Source organism: Oncorhynchus kisutch, linkage group LG12, assembly GCF_002021735.2.
Source record: "Oncorhynchus kisutch isolate 150728-3 linkage group LG12, Okis_V2, whole genome shotgun sequence".
Classification (NCBI taxonomy): domain Eukaryota; kingdom Metazoa; phylum Chordata; class Actinopteri; order Salmoniformes; family Salmonidae; genus Oncorhynchus; species Oncorhynchus kisutch.
This window is the reverse complement of record NC_034185.2, coordinates 40,762,230-40,784,833: the sequence shown is the minus strand read 5'-3', so window position 1 is coordinate 40,784,833 and position 22,604 is coordinate 40,762,230. Positions and strand designations below refer to the sequence as shown.

Here is a 22,604-nt window from a genome sequence, read left to right as displayed (position 1 = left end):
CTGCAGATGAATATAAAGGTAAAATCAATCATGCGTAGGTATTAAAGATGTCCCTGGCGTTCTTTAGAGGGAAGTGATCAATAATTGAGGAAATGACTGACAACTGGGTTCTGTGCATTTTCTATTTCTGTCATTTTGATGTCTGCAATATGTTTTCTTGCAATGGGCAAGATGTTTCACTGTATAGAAGTTACAAGTTACTCAACCTGAGGTTTGAGTCCTCCAGATAGCTGACACAGTGTTTTAATGACAGACAGAAAGAACAGACAACATTGCAGCACTATCAGAATCAGACTGGAATAACAAATACATGTGAATAGTATTTAATGAAGCACTATTTGCAATAAAATTATATTTTCTAAACAAGTAAAAACACTTTAGGTGAATATTGCTCTCTATAAATATTGCTCTATATCGTAACGACTGACTCAGATTGGCTGACAATCAAGGAGGAGGGGTTGGGGACAGTGAAGGCGTACCCAATGGGATCACTTCTTCTTGCTGGCACTTTTGGCCTGCTTGCTGGGTTGCTGGGCGGCGTTCTTCTCAAGCTCCACCTGCCTTGCGGCCTCCAGAGCCACCTCTTCCTCCTCCTGACGACGAAGCTCCGCCTCCAGTAGCCGGTTTCGGAACCCCTCCCGGGCCGCCAGCACCTTCTGACGCTGCACTCCCAGCGCCACCTGGACAGAGAGAGGGGGAAGGGGACAAAGAAGGCGGTACGAGAGACGGTCAACTGATATCCTAGCCTCACGAGCTGCCTGATCTCGCGAGTTCCCACAAATGGCGAACCATTCATGTAAGCTCGCGCGATCAAGCGGCTCGGAAGGCTACTGATATCCTATCCTGTCCTGTCCCTTTTCCTCTCAAAGTCATAACAGTATGAATCATAGTTTTATACCGTTTGTGCAGAGTTGTTCTGTTCTCTGTGTTGTGTGTATGTGTGTGTGCACGTACCTGTGCGTTATATGTACAACCCTGTTAACCCTGTGCTGACCTGTAGGCCGTCGTACATCTCCAGCTGGCGTCTCTTGAGCTCCTTCCTGTTAGCCTGCTCCTGCCTGCGGTGCTCCAGCACAGTGTCTCTGACCAACCTGAAGCCCTGGATCTGCTCTAAGCGCTCCCTCTGCTGGGCCTCCTCCATCACCTGGTCCTTCAGAACAGGAACCTCCTGCTGCCTCCTACACAGTAGAGCACAGCATACAGGGCAACATGCTTAGTTAGGTAGAATATCTGGGGCCATATGTGTCAAGCGTCTCAGAGGAGGAGTGCTGATTGAGCCTCAGTTTTGCCTTTTAGATCATCACGAAAAAGATTACATGGACAGAGGGGACCTGGGGCTGGATTCACAAAATATTACTTATGCAAAAAAGTTGAGAAGTTTAAGGAACAAAATGGGAAGTTCATAAGATAGTTCGTAAATGCAATTCCTCAAAATGTTCTGAGGAATTCGTTGTTTCCTTAAGGAACTTCATAAATGACATTAGTAACGTGCTTGAAACCAATAAATAAGCCTATGTGACAGGGATGATCGGATTGAGTTATTTCGTTATTTTTCAAACATCATATAGCCATCACACTAGCTATATCAAAATAAAAAATGGTCAACCAAGAAAAGAGATTGAAGTGAAGGTGGAGGAAATAGCAGCCAGGAAAAAGATGCTGTTGGGGAGACTTGATAACTTGATAACCAAAAAGAAAGGACGGGCGAGAGTGGCCGAGTCGGTCTCTGCCGTCGAGGGTATGGCAAGGGACAGTGACGCCGTAAAAAAAGAAGTGGTCCGACATCAAGTAGGCTGCTAAGAAGAAGGGAGATGAGAAACCATTCATGTGGACAAGCTGGAGGAGAAGGTGTCGCCCATCATAGAGATGGTGGTAGAGGGACTGTGCGACCGGTAAGTTAGTTAGCGATGTTAGCTAGCTAACGTGTAAAGACATTATAGCCAACATAGCTAACGACATTAACATTAGCTAAGCTAGCCATGTTCTTCTTTGCAAATTGACAAGATAGCGCTAGCAATTTAACCCTTCTAGAATATTGTAATATATTGTTAATTACTAACTAGGTGGTTCATTTGTATTATTGCTGTATTTAAATATCCGGTAGCCAACTGTGTCTGTAGCGCAAGAAAATGTTCATGGTTGCAAAAGTGTTTAGCTGTCCTAAAGTTAAGCACATTTCAAAAGAAGAAATCTTAAAGCATTATTTTCAAGAATCCCATTTCTTCTTAACTTTTTTCTTAGGAAGAAACTTAGGAAAAACCTTAAGAACATTTCCAATTACTTTATTGAGGAATAGCAACTTTGCTCAACTTTCTTCTTAAGTCTATAGTTAAAGAAAACATGTCAGTTAAGAAGAAATATCTTCTTAAGAAGGTTTTGTGAATCCGGTCCCTGATCCTAGATCAGCACTCCTATTCTGAGACTGGTACATACAGCGGTCTATATGAAACAGACATATATGAAAGACATTGAAACAGAGAACAATTCCTTATCATAAGCATTTATCTGAAGTAAGACTATGATACAATTTGAATTTGAATACTATAAAAATAGTCAAAAGTAGAGGGAGCAAGAGGGCCAAAGAGACAGTGGGGAGGACAAGTAGAAATGGGAATACAAGGATGAGGCGAGGGAGTACAAGAATGATCAAAATGATCATCCAAGGACACATTCCCCTCCCCTCCATCTCATAAACTGCATATCATTGACCTTTCCTTGTCTCCTATCCCAGATCCTACACCCCCTCCCAACACACACACTCTGTCCCTCCCTCCCTCGGAGATGCCCATCTATCTTCATACTGTATGGAAGGAAAGATGATGCACTAGGCTGGTGTATGATGAAATGTCAAAAATAGACTGTAGGATTGGGCTGCAGAGTCGAGGCGTCTCTGGTCAGGGCCAGGTATGACTGAGTGTAGTATGTCTCCTGGGGCCCGGGGAAGAGAGGTGAGGTGGGTGAGGTATTTAAAGGTAGATTAGAAAAGGCTAAATATGGCTGTCTATTTCCCAAGGGGGGGCGGGAGGTGATGGGAGCTAATGGACTTAGGATGGTTAATGAACATCACCCTCTCCGCCCTCCGAGTGTGCCTGTGTGTCTGGAAGAGTGTGTGTGTCTGTGTCTAGAATTGAGTGTGTGTGTGTGTGTGTGTGTGTGTGTGTGTGTGTGTGTGTGTGTGTGTGTCTGCAATTGTGTGTTTGCAGGTGTGTGTGTGTGAATCAGGGCGGGTGTCTTCAGCCATTAACCAGAGGAGCAGACGGCAGCACACACACACTGGGACAAAGGGGGTGAGCTGGGGAGGGGTGAAGAGAGGGGCACGTCTCACAGGAGTGGCGGGCTTATTGGAACCCCAAAATAGCTCCTTAATTAATAAACCCAAATATCATCCCATTTGTCATGTAGAACCAGCAGAGTAGAGAGGAGAATGGGAGAGACAGGAGAGGTTAGAGGAGAGCGGAGATATGTATAAACCTTGCGGTCTGTCTCTCCTACATTTGCAACATTGTTTCAATATTCAAATTCGATCTCCAGCTGTCCCATAGTGATGAACGTGTTGGGATGAGACCGACAGGCAGGCAGAGTGAGCACATTTTCTATGCCAGGTGAATTTGCACCTCTTAGTTAATTTTTATGGATGTATCCAAATAAATGTCACTAGAAAACAGCTTAAACAAATACAAATGCAGCTACATTGCTGTTAGTCTGGCTGCACTTTTTGACGTGACTAAGTTAGCCGTAGTTGACTAGCTAGCAGGCAAAGGATAAGAACATTGTCAGTCAGTATGGCAATGGAACTTTTAGAACAAACTACTGGATCACGTCCATAGATACAGAACAAAAAGACTGAACAACTGGGTTGCGTCTCTGACAACCGAACCGATAGAACGGACGACCAGTCGGCTTGGTTTTAGCAACCCTAGATTTGTATTGGGACTACATCTCGTGGAAGGATGAAATTAATCAAATAATCAAAAAAAAGTTTTTAATAAAAATTGTCAAGCGTTATTTAAATATGTTGGTAACCAGTTGTATAAAAGTGATAATCCCCTCAAAGCCTGTGCATTCGGAAAGTATTCAGACCCCTTGAGTTTTTCCACATTTTGTTACGTTACAGCTATGTTTAAAAATTTATTTATTTTTGCTCATAAATCTACACACAATACCTCACAATGACAAAGCAAAAACAGGTTTTTAGATATTTTTGCAAATGTATTACAAATAAAAAGCTGGAAATATCACATTTACATAAGTATTCAGACTCTTTACTCAGTACTTTGTTGAAGCACCTTCGGCAGTGATTACAGCCTCGAGTCTCCTTGGGTATGAAGCTACGAGCTTGACACACCTGTATTTGGGGATTTCAGGCCAAAGAGTTCAATCTTGGTTTCATCAGACCAGAGAATCTTGTTTCTCATGGTCTGAGAGTCCTTTAGGTGCCTTTTGGCAAACTCCAAGTGGTCTGTCATTTGCCTTGTACTGAGGAGTGGCTTCCATCTGGCCACTCTACCATAAAAGCCTGATTGGTTGAGTGCTGCAGAGATGGTTGTCATTCTGGAAGGTTCTCCCATTTCCACAGAGGAACTCTTTCAGAGTGACCATCGAGTTTTTGGTCACCTCCCTGACCAAGGCCCTTCTCCCCCAATTGCTGTTTGGCCGGTCAGCCAGCTCTAGGAAGAGTCTTGGTGGTTTCAAACTTCTTCCATTTAAGAATGATGGAGGCCACTGTATTCTTGGGGACCTTCAATTCTGCCAAAATGTTTGGGTATCCTTCCCCAAATTTGTGCCTCGACATAATCCTGTCTCGGAGCTCTACGGACAATTCCCACAACCTCATGGCTTGGTTTTAGCTCTGAAATGCACTGTCAACTGTGGGACCTTATATAGACAGGTGTGTGCCTCTCCAAATCATGTCCAATCAATTGAATTTAGCACAGGTGGAATCCAATCAAGTTGTAGAAACATCTCAAGGATGATCAATGAAAACAGGCTGCACCTGAGCTCAATTTCAAGTCTCACAGCAAACGGTCTGAATACTTATGTAAATAAGGTATTTGTTTTTTATTTTGAATACATTTGCCAAAAATTCTAAAAACTGTTCTCGCTTTGTCATTATGTGGTATTGTGTGTAGACTGATGAGGGAAAACATTTACTTGATCCATTTTAGAATAAAGCTGCAACAAAACAAAATGTGGAAAAAGTCAAGGGGTCTAAAAGCTTCCCGAATGCACTGTGTTCATAAGTACCAATATATCCTCCAAACAACGGCATTATCACTTCAATAGAGGCGTGTGATCTTGTCATGCTGTTGTTTAAAGCTCCAATGGAAGCTGGGGTTGCAACCCCAGAGAGGACCAGAAAGAAAAGCTAGCGAGGTTAAACCTGCTGATGTATGGAGTCTGGGATGGCTGCTGAGTAGGCAAACTCTCACTCACTCTCACTCACTCTCACTCACTCACTCACTCACTCTCACTCTCTCTCACTCTCTCTCACTCTCTCTCACTCACTCTCACTCACTCTCACTCACTCACTCTCACTCACTCTCACTCACTCACTCTCACTCACTCACTCACTCTCACTCACTCACTCTCACTCACTCTCTGAAGGAAGGAGAGCTAGTAGACAGAAGACAGTCTATCCACTATTGCCTTAAGCAGAGAAATTCTTCTACCCCTGTGATTCTGGGTCAATAAAATGTCCACAGAACAGCTGCATTAAAACTCCATTGATTATAACCCACTATCTATGACGAAGGAAGGATAAAACGTGAGGGTGCATTAGACACTGATCGCGCGCACGACAGAGAGCCATGGTGCAGATGAAAACAGCTTGTCCAGTGACAGCAGGAAATGAGCCAGGCCTGTGTATCACCTCCAGACCCTGCAAAGAGGGACTGATATACTGGGCTAGTCTGGGGTGGTGAGGGGACATCACATTACCGTGGGTTACCGAGAGAGGAAACTAGGGTCACAGAGGGGACTGGAGATGAAGGGGAGAAGAGGGCAAGACAGCAGGTTAAATGGCTTCAGTGGATTGTACTCTATGGGTCAGGGAGACCCTTTCCCTCTTACCAAACTGGAAAAACATATCACCAAAAGCAGTAATGCAGAGAAGTGAAAAAAGAGAGAGAGAGAGAGAGAGAAAGAAAGAGAGAGAGAGAGAGAGAAAGAAAGAGAGAGAAAGAGAAAGAGAGAAAGAAAGAAAGAAAGAAAAAGAGAGAGAGAGAGAAAGAAAGAAAGAGAGAGAGAGAGAGAGAGAGAGAGAGAGAGAGAGAGAGAGAGAGAGAGAGAGAGAGAGAGAGAGAGAGAGAGAGAGAGAGAGAGAGAGAGTGTAGAGTGAATTATACTGAGAGAGTGAGAGACCTGATGAAGGGGGTGTAGTCCATAGGTAAGTGGTGCTGGGAGGAATCTGGTTGGCTGAGGAGAGCCAGCTCCTGATTGGACGGACTCATATGAGCATCAGGAGACTGGGAGTGGATAGCTGCAGGAAAACCAGAAAAATACATCACTAAACCTACTGTTCATAACAGGTGACCATTGCTTTCATCAACTGTTCTACAAAATACTGTATCAAATGAAATACTCAGAGATGTGTAGGTGAGTTTGCAGAGTGTGGTACCTGGCTCTCCACTCTCTGTTCCATCAGTGGGTGTGTCTGCATTGGCCCCACTTAGGAGTTTGTTAATGAACTGTAGTCTGGACTGGAGGGCCTGAAACACATTACAACATCCTCAATACTGTTACATATCTATTAATATTGATTATTACTCAATCACCATGTCATGAGAGAGAGAAACAAAAAAGGAGAGATACACTATAGAGTTTGTTCTACCTTGATACACCTGCCAGGCTCAGCGGTCTCCCAGGCTTGTTTCATAGCTCTGATTTCATCCAGTCTCTCTGTGTCCTTCCTCACCTCGATTACCTCCGCATCACACTGGTCACTCACCACACGCAGCGTCCAGTAAGGCTTCGACTGATCCAGGCTCTACAAACACACACATACACAAATAGCCTTCATAAGCTTCAGAGGGATGTTACAGATATCTCCCAATATCTCTTTCTTATGGCGCTATAGCCAGCCAGTCTTGCATAAAGAGAGAAGAGACACAGCTCCAAGTCATGATGTACTCACCTGTCTATCTCATCCGTGCACATGACGGAGGATCATTTCTCAGCTCATCTATTCACAAATCATATCCGCTCTCCCTCGTTCAGCTCGTGCTGCATCAACGGTGCAGCAAAAACAACGGCTACGTCAAAATTGAAATTTAGTCAAGGAGAGCGCTTTTAGTGAAATCTGCCTTTCAAATGGCATTGTCTTTAGTGGTTGTGACAAATAGGCAGTGGAGAAAAGCAATTACGGTCAGAGCTACAGCTTTAGTTAGGTCTATTAAAACAATACAGGGTTTCCTCCTGAGTGGCGCAGCGGTCGAAGGCACTGCACCGCAGTGCAAGGGGCCTCACTACAGACCTGGGTTCCCAGGCTGTGTTGCAGCCGGCTACAACCGGGAGACCCATGAGGCGGTGCACAATTGGCCCTACGTCGTCCGGGTTAGGGAACGGTTTGGCCGGCAAGTCATTATCCAATCGCGCTTTAGCGACTCCTTGTGGCGGGCAAGGTGCATGCACGCTGAATTCGGTCGCCAGTTGTATGGTGTTTCCTCCGACACATTGGTGTGGCTGGCTTCCGGGTTAAGCAAGCGTTGTGTCAAGAAGCATTGCGGCTTGGCGGGGTCGTGTGTCGCAAGGCTCTCGACCTTCGGCTCTCCCGAGTCCGTACAGGAGTTGCAGCAATGGGACAAGACTAACTACCAATTGGATTTCACGAAAATTGAGAAGAAAAACTGGTAAAAAGTAATATATATATATATTTAGAGTACCAGACAAAAGTTTGGACACACCTACTCATTCAAGGGTTTTTCTTTATTTTAACTATGTTATACAGTGATTGCTTCACTGTGGGGATGGTGTTGTCATGCCTGTCCTGACCAGGTCAGGTTACAGGAGACCACAACCCTACAGATTATCTCTCAACCCCAACAGAGGAGGAGAGATCTAGGGGCCTGAAGATGTGGGGGTTTTATGACCCCTCACGCCCCTGGTAAATCTCAGGCCACAGACAAATTCCTTTGTCCTGTTACTATGGAGAACCAGCCTCAGAACATTAAACATTAAATAAAGGGACTTTGGAACAATGGTTTCCGTCAGCCACAATGGTGGTCATGACGATAGATGGAATATGAAAATGTATGTTATTTTGGTTTTGTTATTAAAGGTTAATAGATGACGTTATTACGAAAACATTGTAACGTGAAGAGTTTTCCAAGTATATGTTTGATGTTTATACATTGTACGTTGTGTGGAAAATGTCCAAATCAAAGGGAATGTTTTGGGGAAGATGAAATGTGAAGTTAGTTGTCTAAAATTGGGTTTGAGTAAAATCTAGACCTTGCCTCATTAACTTGGTACGCCCAGAGAATTGCCCTAAAGGCGGTTACGCCCACTTTTGACCCAAGGGTATAAAACCTGTGAGTAGAGAATTTACAGGAAGACTACGTGACCCAAGCTGCAGCCAAGGTCTAAAAAGTAAACGAACCCAGAACGCAACACAAGTTTGAAGACAAAGAAATCCTTTTCTACCCAAGCTATGGATGAGTAGCTTTGTCTATGCGGGTGAATTCAAGTCGAACCACCTAGCCTCCATCTCCCATCGAATCGTGGCAGCTACACTGTTTCTGTGAGCTCTGAGCTACAGAGTTGTCTGTCCTCAGAAGACCCCTTCCAGAGCAAGGGTGAGGGAACAGACTCCTAAGCCAAAAGGACACTGACATCGGGAGGACGATCAGAGAGGTGCGCTGGAGTAGTGCGTCATCGAGCAGCCTGAACGGTCCCCTGAACGCTCTGCGCAGAGAATCCTCGGAGATCTACCCCACGTAATTACATCATTATATTCTGACCCATAAGAGCAGCAGTTTGGGGCAAGGCTAGGGTTAGAATAGCATAGCTGACAAATTCACCCAAATGTATATTTCTCTCGTGTACTTTCTTTTTCCTCTCTCTCTTTGAAATCCCCATTTTGGGTAACACGCGCCATAGTGTGTTGGCCCGTTATACTAAGTTCTAATCAATAGCCTATAATGTGTTTTGTCTATGTGTATCTTTTATCATCATTTTAGCTTTTTAGTAAATAAATATTCAACAAAGATTGGTGTGGTACGAACTCATTGGTGAGACCCGGGTCCGTGCAGATTCACGGGCTAAATGACGTTCAGAACGAGATTGTAAGAGGAAACTGGTTAATTAGCGGCTGTTGTAAAAATCGATATTCTTTGAGTTAATTTGGGAAATAGAAACTCAATAAAAACTAGTTTTCCCATGGTGCCCCAGGTTAATGAGTTAATAATTGCTTGATTCAGTTAATCACGCAATTAGAAACTTTTAATCATTCGATGAACAACAGACATCACATTAACTAATACAACGTCACGACAGTAGTAACCAAAAAAAGTGTTAAATCAAAATAGATGAGATTCTTCAAAGTAGCCACCATTTGCCTCGATGATAGCTTTGCACACTCTTGGCATTCTCTCAACCAGCTTCACCTGGAATGCTTTTCCAACAGTCTTGAAGGAGTTCCCACACATGCTGAGCACTTGTTGGCTGATTTTCCTTCACTATGCGGTCCAACTCATCCCAAACCATCTCAATGGGTTGAGGTCGGGTGATTGTGGAGGCCAGGTCATCTGATGCAGCACTCCATCACTATCCTTCTTGGTCAAATAGCCCTTACACAGCCTGGAGGTGTGTTTTGGGTCATTGTCATGTTAAATACAAATCATAGTCCCACTAAGCGCAAACCAGATAGGATGGCGTATCGCTGTTGAATGCTGTGGTAGCCATGCTGGTTAAGTGTGGCTTGAATTCTAAATAAATCACAGACAGTGTCACCAGCAAAGCACCCCACACCATCACACCGCCTCCTCCTCTATGCTTCACAGTGGGAACCACACATGCAGAGATCATCTGTTCACCTACTCTGCATCTCACAAAGACACAGGTTGGAACCAAAAATAAAACATTTGGACTCATCAGACCAACGGACAGATCTCTACTGGTCTACCGGTGTTTCTTGGCCCAAGCAAGTCCCTTCCTCTTATTGGTGTCCTTTAGCAGTTGTTTCATCGCTGCAATTCGACCATGATTGCCTGATTCACCCAGTCTCTTCTAAACAGTTGATGTTGAGATGTGTCTGTTACTTGAACTCTGTGAAGCCTTTATTTGGGCTGCAATTTCTGAGGATGGTAAATCTAATGAATTTATCCTCTGCAGTAGAGGTAACTCTGGGTCCTCCTTTCCTGTGGCGGTACTCAGGAGAGCCAGTTTCATCATTTATTTTTGATCTTTTCACTCCGGTATCTCTACTTGCACATTCATCTTCTGCACATCTATCACTCCAGTGTTTAATTGCTACATTGTAATTATTATTTCGCCACTGTGGCCTATTTATTGCCTTACCTCCCTTATCTTACCTCATTTGCACACACTGTATGTATACTTTTGCGATTGTGTTATTGACTGTATGTTTGTTTATTCCATGTGTAACTCTGTGTTGTTGTTTGTGTCGCACTGCTTTGCTTTATCTTGCCCAGGTCGCAGTTATAAATCAAATCAAATTTATTTGTCACATACACATGGTTAGCAGATGTTAATGCGAGTGTAGCGAAATGCTTGTGCTTCTAGTTCCGACAATGCAGTAATAACGAACAAGTGATCTAACTAACAATTCCAAAAAAAACTACTGTCTTATACACAGTGTAAGGGGATAAAGAATATGTACATAAAGATATATGAATGAGTGATGGTACAGAGCAGCATAGGCAAGATACAGTAGATGATATCGAGTACAGTATATACATATGAGATGAGTATGTAAACCAAGTGGCATAGTTAAAGTGGCTAGTGATACATATATTACATAAGGATGCAGTCGATGATATAGAGTACAGTATCTACGTATGCATATGAGATGAATAATGTAGGGTAAGTAACATTATATAAGGTAGCATTGTTTAAAGTGGCTAGTGATATATTTACATCATTTCCCATCAATTCCCATGATTAAAGTGGCTGGAGTAGAGTCAGTGGCATTGACAGTGTGTTGGCAGTAGCCACTCAATGTTAGTGGTGGCTGTTTAACAGTCTGATGGCCTTGAGATAGAAGCTGTTTTTCAGTCTCTCGGTCCCAGCTTTGATGCACCTGTACTGACCTCGCCTTCTGGATGACAGCGGGGTGAACAGGCAGTGGCTCGGGTGGTTGATGTCCTCACTACCCTCTGGAGAGCCTTACGGTTGAGGGCGGTGCAGTTGCCATACCAGGCGGTGATACAGCCCGCCAGGATGCTCTCGATTGTGCATCTGTAGAAGTTTGTGAGTGCTTTTGGTGACAAGCCGAATTTCTTCAGCCTCCTGAGGTTGAAGAGGCGCTGCTGCGCCTTCCTCACGATGCTGTCTGTGTGAGTGGACCAATTCAGTTTGTCTGTGATGTGTATGCCGAGGAACTTGTTCTCAACTAGCCTTCAGAGTTCTAGAAAAGTTCAGCATTGACTGACATTCATGTCTTAAAGTGATGATGGACTGTCGTTTCTCTTTGCTTATTTGAGCTGTTCTTGCCATAATATGGACTTGGTCTTTTACCACATAAGGCTATGTTCTGTATACCAACCCTTCCTTGTCACAACACAACTGATTGGCTCAAATGCATTACGGAAAGAAATTCCACAAATTAACTTAAGGCACACCTGTTAATTGAAATGCATTGCAGGTGACTACCTCATGATGCTGGTTGAGAGAATGCCAAGAGTGTACAAAGCTTTCATCAAGCCAAAGGGTGGCTACTTTGAAGAATCTCAAATATATTTTGATTTGTTTAACACTTTTTTAGTAACTCCGCAATTCCATGTTATTTCATAGTTTGGGCATCTTCACTATTATTCTACAATGTAGAAAATAGTAAAAATAAAGAAAAACCCTGGAATAAGTAGGTGTGTCCAAACTTTTGACTGGTACTGTATACCCAATACAGGGATTGAGATAATAGAATACACTTATTAGGTTAGTCAGAAGGCTTTTATCCAAAGTTACAGGTAACACAACCATTTAGTAGATGCACAACTAATACTTTGAATCCTAAATAAACAAAGGAACAACTAGGTTATTATCAAGTAATGCCCATATTTCGCTTTCTAATGTCTATGTAAACAGCGTAGGGTATAATAATCAGCGGTGGTCAGCTGTCAGTTTGTAGTGTTACCTACCGTTTCCATCCTGGAGCCAGGCTTGGCTGGGGGTTTGTCCTTGTCCTTGTCACCTTTGCCCTTGCGACTGCCCTTGGGGGTGGATGACTTCTGGCCTTCGCTGCTCTGGGCTTCACCACTGACCGGAGTTGCCGGGTCCTCATGCTTCTCCCCGTGCACTATGACCAAGGACCAATGAGAAAAGAAGTCAACGATCAGATGGTCAGTAGCAGGACAGATACACGCACTGAACCTATCAATCAAAGGAAATCAATCAAATGTATTTGTATAGCTCTTATTAAAAATACATAGTGGCTTGCGAAAGTATTCACCCTCCCTTGGCATTTTTCCCATTTTATTGCCTTACAACCTGGAATTAAAATAGATTTTTGGGGGGTTTGTATCATTTGATTTACAAAACATGCCTACAACTTTGAAGATGCAAAAAATGTTGAAACATACAAGAAATAAGACCCAAAAAAAATGAAACTTGAGAGTGCATAACTATTCACCCCCCAAAGTCGATCCTTTGTAGATCCACCTTTCGCAGCTCTGTGGAGTGTACGGCCTAAAGTGGTCCTTTGGACAGATACTCCAATCTCCGCTGTGGAGCTTTGCAGCTCCTTCAGGGTTATCTTTGGTCTCTTTGTTGCCTCTCTCATTAATGCCCTCCTTGCCTGGTCCGTGAGTTTTGGTGGGCGGCCCCATCTTGGCAGGTTTGTTGTGGTGCCATATTCTTTCCATTTTTTAATAATGGATTTAATGGTGCTCTGTGGGATGTTCAAAGTTTCTGATATTCTTTATAACCCAACCCTGATCTGTACTTCTCCACAACTTTGTCCCTGACTTGTTTGGAGAGCTCATTGGTCTTCATGGTGCCGCTTGCTTAGTGGTGTTGCAGACTCTGGGGCCTTTCAGAACAGGTGTATATATACTGAGATCATGTGACACTTAGATGGCACACATGTGGACTTTATTCAACTAATAATGTGACTTCTGAAGGCAATTGGTTGCACCAGATCTTATTTAGGGGCGTCATAGCAAAGGGGCTGAATATATATGCCCGCACCACTTTCAGGTTTTTATTTATTTGTATTTTTTGAAACAAGTTATATTTGTCATTTCACTTCAACAATTTGGACTATTTTGTTTATGTCCATTACATGAAATCCAAATAAAATCAATTTAAATTACAGGTTGTAATGCAACAAAATAGGAAAAATGCCATGGGGATGAATACTTTTGCAAGGCACTGTACAGTATGTCAAAAAAAGCACTTAGCAATCCAAGCCTGATAGATACATTGGTATTTTAATAACTTCTTAGTCTTGATTAGAGATTATGTGAGAGTATTCTGTGCATTATTCTGTGAATTATTCTGTGAGAGTAATCTGTGCATTGTGTATCTGACTTGTATCTGACTGATATTCCTGTCAAGGTCTGATGCCTTCCTGCTGTTTACACAGTGGAATGGTAACGATCAAGCCATTCCAAACAACATTTCCACAAGGGAACGCCATTTGTGCGATACCATAATTGCTTTGAAAAACAACCAACGTGCATTTCCAATTCTGCTTGACAGGGCATTAAATGAAAAGCAATTATCCAGCTATTAAAATTACGCAAAATTGTGTTTTTAATCCAAAAGTATTATGACCAATTTAGTCATTTGCATTAGTCCGTTCACACTCTATTGAGTAAAGATTAAGTGTACAACCACAACGTCAGTGTGTGTTGGAGACAGTGAGCGTGCTAGATGGCACTGTTGCACAGTGTTGGCTACTACTACTGCAAATCGATGCAACGCTACTGCTGCTATTCTCCAAGTCCCCCTTTTCCAATAGAAATGATTGATATTCACTCATTTTAATTGACAACCTGTCACATGTACTGAAGGGGTTGATAACTACAGAGCATGATGCTCACCACACCCAGTCATTGTGATCCCTACTCAACACTACCAATAACATCCCTATCCAGTAAAAATAACCCCGCTGTTTTCACATTTAATAGAAGTCCCTCTGTTTTGTCCATATCACAGACAATAATATCAAGGAAGTGAAACCATGGCAATGGCTAGCAGTGCTGCGCCACAGACCTAGCTTGGAAATCGCCCTGTACTACAGTGCATTCGGAAAGTCTTCAGAACCCTGGACTTGTTTACCATTTTGTTACTCTACAGCCTTATTTTTAAATGGATTAAATTGTCCCCCCCCCCCTTATCAATCTACCCATAATACCCCATAATGACAAAGCAAAAAAAAATGTTTTAGAAATGTATAACACGTGTAAAACATGAATATTCAGTACCTTGTTGAAGCACCTTTGGCAGCGATTACAGCCGTGAGTCTTCTTGGGTATGACGCTACCGTCATTGTAAAAAATGATTTGTTCTTAACTGACTTTCCTAGTTAAATTAAGGTTAAATAAAAAATGAAATAAAAATACAAGTTGTGCCTGTATTTGAGGGGTTTCTCCCATTCTTCTCTGCAGATCCTCTCAAGCTCTGTCAGGTTGGATGGGGAGCGTCACTGCAAAGCCATTTTCAGGTCTTTCTAGAGATGTTCGATTGGGTTCAAGTCTGGGCTCTGGCTAGGCCACTCAAGGGCATTCAGAGACTTGTCCTGAAGCCACTCCTGCGTTGTCTTGGCTGTGTGCTTAGGGTCGTTGTCCTGTTGGAAGGTGAACATTTCACCCCAGTCTGATGTCCTGAGCGCTCTTGGAGCAGGGTTTCATCAAGAACCTCTCTGTACTTTGCTCTGTTCATCTTTCCCTCGATCCTGACTAGTCTCCCAGTCCATGCCGCTGAAAAACATGACCACAGCATGATGCTGCCACCACCGTGCTTCACCATAGGGATTCCATCCAGACAAGACACTTGGCATTCAGGCTAAAGAGAATCTTGGTTTCATCAGACCACGTTTCTCATGGTCTGAGAGTCCTTTAGGTGCCTTTGGCAAACTCCAAGCGGCTGTCATGTGCCTTTTACTGAGGAGTGGCTTCCGTCTGGCAACTACCATAAAGGCTTGATAGGTGGAGTGCTGCAGAGAGGGTTGTCCTTCTGGAAGGTTCTCCCATTTCCACAGAGAAACTCTGGATTTCTGTCAGAGTGACCATCGGGTCCTTGGTCACCTCCCTGACTAAGGCCCTTCTCCCCCGATTGCTCAGTTTGGCCAGGCAGCCAGCTCTAGGAAGAGTCTTGGTGGTTTCAAACTTCTTCCATTTAAGAATGGAGGCCACGGTATTATTGGTGACCTTCAATTCTGCATTACTTTTTTGGTACCCTTCCCCAGATCTGTGCCTTGACACAATCCTGTCTCAGAGCTCTTCCTTCCATTGCTTGGTTTTAGCTCTGACATGCACTGTCAACTGTAGGACCTTATATAGACCAATATGTGCCTTCCCAAATCATGTCCAATCAACTGAATTTACCACAGGTGGACTCTAAACAAGTCGTAGAAACATCTCAAGGATGATCAATGAAAACAGGATGCACTCAAGCTCAATTTCGAATCTCATTGCAAAGGGTCTGAATACTTGTGTAAATAAGGTATTTGTTTTTAATACATTTGCAAAACATTCTAAAAACCTGATTTTTGCATTTTCATTATGGGTTATTGTGTGTAGATTGATGAGTAAAACATCTTCTTTCATCAATTTTAGAATAAGGCTGTAACGTAACTAAATGTGGAAAAAGGGGTCTGAACACTTTCTTAATGCACTGTATATACAGTGTGGAAGATTTATTTGTCATCGTTATGTACACTTATATCCAACCTGTATCCTAAAGAGAAAATAGAAAATCCTTTAAGTAAACAAGCAGTCATGTTTCAATCACATGCATCAAGCAGACCATTTCCTAGTCATTTAACCAGGACCAAGTCAATGAAGAACCTGCTATCATTCTCAGTGTATTGAGGTGTTGGCTGAGGGGCTTCAACGCCCAGTAGCAGCTACAAAGAGAGCGTGATGTAACCATGAGCTGTTCCCACACCGCTGAGACACAGAGTTAAACTGGGCAAAATTAATTCACTTTCCTGCTGCCAAGATATTTCCCAGGGTACCAGGGGGCAAGAAGCCAACTTAATTTGACTTCATGACCCAGTTTCACTGGCTTATTGGAAAACTAAGGGGGGGCACACACACACCCCCTGCACACACGCTCACACGGAAAACTCAGTAACCCAGTCATGTTTTTTACACTAACGACCAGCACTTTAAACCATTATGTCAGATCTATTAGACAAATAGGACTCTCTTCTCCTTTAGAATCAATACACACATACCAGTAGGCATGATAATTCAAGACTGCCTCAATGGACACTGACACACACGCACATGCATACATAGAGAACCTGATTTTCTGCTGTGCAAACTGAATGGGTACAGGAGTTACTTTCCAGATTGCAAGATTGAGAAGACAGAAGGAATTCTAATATTATTAGGCAAACAATTATCTTCAGGCAATCATGCAAATCTGACTGCACTCACCTCCCTAGGAAAAACTCCCTAGAAAGGCCAGAACCTAGGAAGAAACCTAGAGAGGAACCAGGTTATGAGGGTGGCCAGTCCTCTTCTGACTGTGGCATGTGGTGATTATAACAGAACATGGCCAAGATGTTCAAATGTTCATAGATGACCAGCAGGATTAAATAATAATAATAATCACAGCTATATTCATCTGCCTTTCATTAGGGATTTGATTAAAGCCCCATGGCTAGTCACAGGGAGAACAGACAGACCTGCCTGCCTGCTGCATATCTGGCACATTTCAGATGCAACATGCAAAATAATACGCTCGGAAAACAAACACAGGGAAGCGACATCCGATCAGAATTCAGAGGAAAACATTGGGGGCTTCTGAAATGCAATATGTAATATGGAAATGTAATTACTATCCTCGTGCATATTGGGGGCATTATCTGAATTGCAATGTGAATGAATAATATGATTCCAACCCAAATAGTCAGTATATTTTAAAGTAAAGTTGAAACCTGACCAAAAATAACCCCAATATCTCATTGGGATATTAGCCTATTGCTTCAGACAGCAGAGTAGTGTACCTGACCACAGATGGGGTGAAGTGAGGTGACCAGAGTGGACAAACTGTCCGAGCCAGAAGAGAAGATTCAAACTCTTTTTTTTGTCTGGGACAAAATTCAAGAACTCAGTTCAGGTCATATCCCCCTTCATGTCATTCACTCCCGCAGATTACAAACAAACTTGTCGGTGGGACTTGGATGGCCTTTCTTAATGTCTGTGCAGAAGAGAATATTATAATTCCGAGCCTCTCATTGGCTGCTGGGCTCTCTCTGTGGCAGGATTGTGGGTATTGTTGCATTTGTGATTTTCTGGTGTGTTCTCTATGGGGCCTGCTGAAGGGGATTGTGCATCTATGAGTGGTTGGTGTGAGTACCTTTCATCTCGTTCCTCTCCAGGTCCCTGAGCGTATGGACGAAGGCCATCTGAGAGTTGTCGAGAGCCCAGCTCTTATGCAACACCTCCGCCACCACTATGTACTTATGGCCCTGAGAGAACGAGACAGTCATCCACAACAACAACACACACAAACAAGTACACCTCTACCTGCCCTGCACTATGCACACGACCTTCAAATTCAGGGAACAGAGTCAACAATTCTAGCTATAGCAGTTATAGCATTTCGGTCTGAGACGAGAGAGAAAGAGAAAAACATCATAACACAACCGCCACAGATAAACATCAGCAGCACCCTAAAGCCACTGTCAGTGATACAGTATGTACTGAGTCACAGAGATAGAGACACAGTAAATATCACATTTAGTTCGTTTTTCCCTTTGTGATGATTTAGATACATGTATAACATAGTTCTAACAGTATGCTGTTAAGAATGGTGTAAAATCAGTTTGCAAGTGAGCATCAACATGTTAGTGTAGGGGCCACCAGCATCTTGATCATTGACTGGGGCTAATCCTGATCAATACCTCTTCATTCTGATCTGTCGTACCTGAACATCACTCCATCTGATCAGAGGTTGGGCTCTCGAGTGGCGCACCGGTCTGAGGCACTGCATCTCAGTGCTAGGGGCGTCATTACAGACCCTGGTTCGATTCCAGGCTGTATCACAGCCGGTCGTAATTGGGAGTCCCATAGGGCGGCGCACAATTGGCCCAACGTTGTCCGGGTTTGGCCGGAGTAGGCCGTCATTGTAAATAAGAATTTGTTATTAACTGACTTGCCTAGTTAAATAAAGGTTAAATAATAATTTTTGAAAAAGAGGTTCGCTAGTAGCTCATTAATATTGATGCTACAGGGTTGTTTTTGCTGTTGTTTGATGTAACAAAGCTGAGAGAATGCTCAATAATTTGCCTCTGAAGAGAGGTTTCACCCAAAGACAGCGAAGTCCATTGAAGGGTACAAAGTGACTCAGATAAACAGTAACCGAGAGTGTGTGTGAACCAAACTTTCCGATACCGTCTGTGTGAGGTCTGGCGGCAAACTCAGTAGCGACTCATAAATCATGTCAAAATCAGAGCCTGCCTGATAGGTAGAGAGATAAGAGAGCATACGATAACAAAACAACTCCCAATTATTTTGTATCTTCACTCCACATCCAACCCTTTCCTTCCTACTTCCCCTCCTCCAGAGTGTGGGTCTGTGTGTGTTACAGCAGAATCTTTCATATGGGCAATGGTTGAAAGGTGAGCTGTCAGCGGTGATACCATAGTCTCCATGGGCGGCTGGGTCTGGGCGTGAGGCTGGTTCTGGGTCTGGTCGGTCAGGTGGGGAGTCTCCATGGCCATGCCTTCCTGGCCCCCTCCTCCCTGGGTAGAGCCTATCACTCTGGCCTCTTCCTGGCTCTGCTTTCCATCCGCCTGGGGGGGTCCACAGGAGGCGGCTGTGACACGCAAAACACAATATTGATTTTCATTGACACATCTACCATTGAGGGGAGTCGACCTGGTTCTTTCACAGTATTATACACTAATGGAAAACTGTCATTTATATGGTAATTTAGGGTATTATTAAGAGTAAAAATTGTACTCTGAAATGGTTTACTGCAGTATACTGTAAATTATGGTGCATTGTGGGAAAATGTAATGGGCAGGGAAAGAATTGCTGCATTTCAAATGGTACTGTAATACCACCATAATGAAAACAATACTGTGCTGTATCTTTGGAGCTCCAAAAACCTTTTGACCATTCGTAGGTGCATGGTATTGTTGTTTCTGGCTCATTAACATATGTGAAGACGTGCCTTATAATAGGCTATATTAGTTATACACATGAGTGAGGTTGCTGTAAGAATTTTAATTAGAATTTAACATGTAAAGGGGACAGATTGGAGTGGCTGCCTGTCTTAAACGTTAAATGGTTGAGCATTTTGCCCCGTAGTCACCGCCAGTTTGGATGCCTTTGTTAAGGCCTCTAGAAGTGCAAGTCATATACAACACCAAATGTTCATGCTGTAATGTGCAAACACTATACCTAGCATCAAAACTGCTTGTACCAATCCCTTGTAATTACAGTAAAATACAAAATACCTCCATTCATTCCAATTATTTTACGCTATTGTACTGTTTGTCATAACACAGTACTTGCTTTGATACCGTATTTATAATACAGTAGACGTACATAATTGTACTTTCCACTGAGCATGCCTGTTACTGTCAAATTCACAGCAACCCCTTTACAGTGTACATACTAAAATGTTAATATGCAGGTTAGATTGAATATTCAGTCCTTTTCTATAATTTGTCCCCTGACCAACTCACTAATTACACAACTCTGAGAGACTCTTATCCCCTTGCCCAACCCTACAGGGAACATTCACCCTCAATTGTTGTTTACTCTGCCATCAGTAAAGTTTAAGTATCAGAAAACAGCATTGTTGATTAATGTTGTGCCTTCCGGACTGAAACTGATAGTGATTGACAGGTTGACTGCAGGCCTGGCTGATAGACAATTCATTGATTCAAATCAAATTATATTTGTCACATACACATGTTTAACAGATATTATTGCGGGTGTAGCGAAATGCTTGTGTTTCTAGCTCCAACAGTGCAGTAATATCTAACAATTCATAACAATACACACAACCTAAAAGTTAAAGAATGGAATTAAGGAATATATAAATATCAGTTTGAGCAATGTCGGAGTGGCATTGACTAAAATACAGTAGAATAGAATACAGTATATACATGAGATGATTAAAGCAAAAATATGTAAACATTATTAAAGTGACTAGCGTTCAATTATTAAAAGTGGCCAGTGATTTCAAGTCTATGTATATGGGACAGCAGCCTCTAAGATGCAAGGTTACGTAACCACTTGGAAGCCACTTAGTGATGGCTATTTAAAAGTCTGATGGCCTTGAGATAGAAGCTGTTTTTCAGTCTCTCCGCCCCAACTTTGATGCACCTATACTGACCTTGCCTTCAAGATGATAGTGGGGTAAACAGACAGTGGCTCGGGTGGTTGTTGTCCTTGATGTTCCTTTTGGCCTTCATATGACATCGGGTGCTGTAGGTGTCTGGAGGGCAGGTAGTTTGCCCCCGATGATGCGTTGGGCAGACCGTACCACCCTCTGGAGAGCGCTGTGGTTGCGGCCGGTGCAGTTGCCATACCAGGCGGTGATACAGCCCGACAGGATGCTCTCAATTGTGCGTTTTTTAAGGGTTTTAGGTGCCGAGCCAAATTTCTTCAGCTTCCTGAGGTTGAAGAAGCACTGTTGCACCTTCTTCACCACACTGTTTGTGTGGGTGGACCATTTCAGAACGTTAGTGATGTGTACGCCGAAGAATTGAAGCTTTCCACCTGCTCCACTGCGGTCCCGTTGATGTGGATAGGGGAGTGCTCCCTCTGCTGTTTCCTGAAGTCGACATTGAGTGAAAGGTTATTTTCCTGGCACCACACTCCAAGGGACCTCACCTCCTCTCTGTAGGCTGTCTCGTCATTGTTGGTAATCAGTTCTACTATTGTTGTGTCATCTGCAAACTTGATGATTGAAATGGAAGTGTGCATGGCCACGCAGTCATGGGTGAACAGGGAATACAGGAGGGGGCTGAGCACACACCCTTGTGGGGCCCCGGTGTTAAGGATAAGCAAAGTGTAGATGTTGTTTTCTACATTCACCACCTGGGGGCGGCCTGGCAGGAAGTCAATGACCCAGTCGCACAGGGCAGTGTTCAGAACCCAGGGCACCGAGCTTAATGATGAGCTATGGTGTTGAATGCTGAGCTGGACAGCATTCTTAAATAGGTATTTCTCCTGTCCAGATGGGATAGGGCAGTGTGCATGCAGTGAGATGGCGATTGCATCTTCTGTGAACCTGTTAGGACTGTATGTAACCTGAAGTGGATCTAGGGTGGCCGGTAAGGTAGAGGTGATATGATCCTTAACTAGCCTCTCAAAGCACTTCATGATGACAGAAGTGAGTGCTACTTCTGTCATCATAGTCATTTTAGTTCAGTTACCTTTGCCTTCTTGGGGACAAGAACAATGGTGGACATCTTGAAGCAAATGGGGACAGTAGACTGGGATAGGGAGAGATTGAATACGTCCGTAAACACTCCAGCCAGCTGGTCTGCGCATGCTCTGAGGACGCAGCTAGGGATTCCGTCTGGGCTGGCAGCATTGCGAAGGTTAACACCCTTAAATGTCTTACTCACGTCGGCCACAGAGAAGGAGAGCCCACAGTCCTTGGTAGCAGGCCATGTCGGTGGTACTGTGTTGGGCGAAGAAGGTGTTTAGCTGTCGGTGTCCGAAGTGGCTAGTTTTCCATTTGTAGTTTGTGATAGTCTGTAAACCCTGCCACATACAGTACCAGTCAAAAGTTTGGACACACCTACTCATTCCAGGGTTTTTCTTTATATGTGCTATTTTCTACATTGTAGAACAATAGTGAAGACAATAAAACTATGAAATAACACACAATAACATAAAATTTAGTAACCGAAAAAGTGTTGAACAAATCAAAAGAAAAATGGGTGTGTGAGCCCTTTGGAAATACCTGGACTTCTGAATAAATCGATCATAAAATGTTCATCTAGGTCACAACAATAGACAAACACAGTCTGCTTAAAACTAATAACACACAAACAATTACACGTTTTCATGTCTTTATTGAACACACTGTAAACATTCACAGTGCAATGTGGGAAAAGTATGGGAACCCTTGGATTTAATAACTGACCTTCCTTTGGCAGCAATAACCTCAACCAAGCGTTTTCTGTAGTTGCGATTCAGACCTGCACAACGGTTAGGAGGAATTTTGGACCATTCCTCTTTACAAAACTGTTCAAGTTCAGCAATATTCTTGAGATGACAGGT

General features: G+C 43.2%; 1 protein-coding gene across 1 annotated transcript in view; it reads right to left on the bottom strand.

The window, feature by feature from the left end:
- Positions 1–207: 207 nt before the first annotated feature.
- adgb (androglobin) overlaps positions 208–22,604 on the bottom strand; it is a 104,174-nt gene continuing 81,777 nt past the window's right edge. The window contains exons 29-36 of the mRNA XM_020496955.2: positions 18,995–19,170; positions 17,710–17,821; positions 12,315–12,472; positions 6,830–6,985; positions 6,617–6,707; positions 6,361–6,478; positions 995–1,178; positions 208–680 (exon numbers count right to left, since the gene is read on the bottom strand). Of these exons, the coding sequence (XP_020352544.1) occupies positions 489–680; positions 995–1,178; positions 6,361–6,478; positions 6,617–6,707; positions 6,830–6,985; positions 12,315–12,472; positions 17,710–17,821; positions 18,995–19,170 (1,187 nt within the window). The 3' untranslated portion in view covers positions 208–488. The remainder of the gene's footprint in view (positions 681–994; positions 1,179–6,360; positions 6,479–6,616; positions 6,708–6,829; positions 6,986–12,314; positions 12,473–17,709; positions 17,822–18,994; positions 19,171–22,604) is intronic.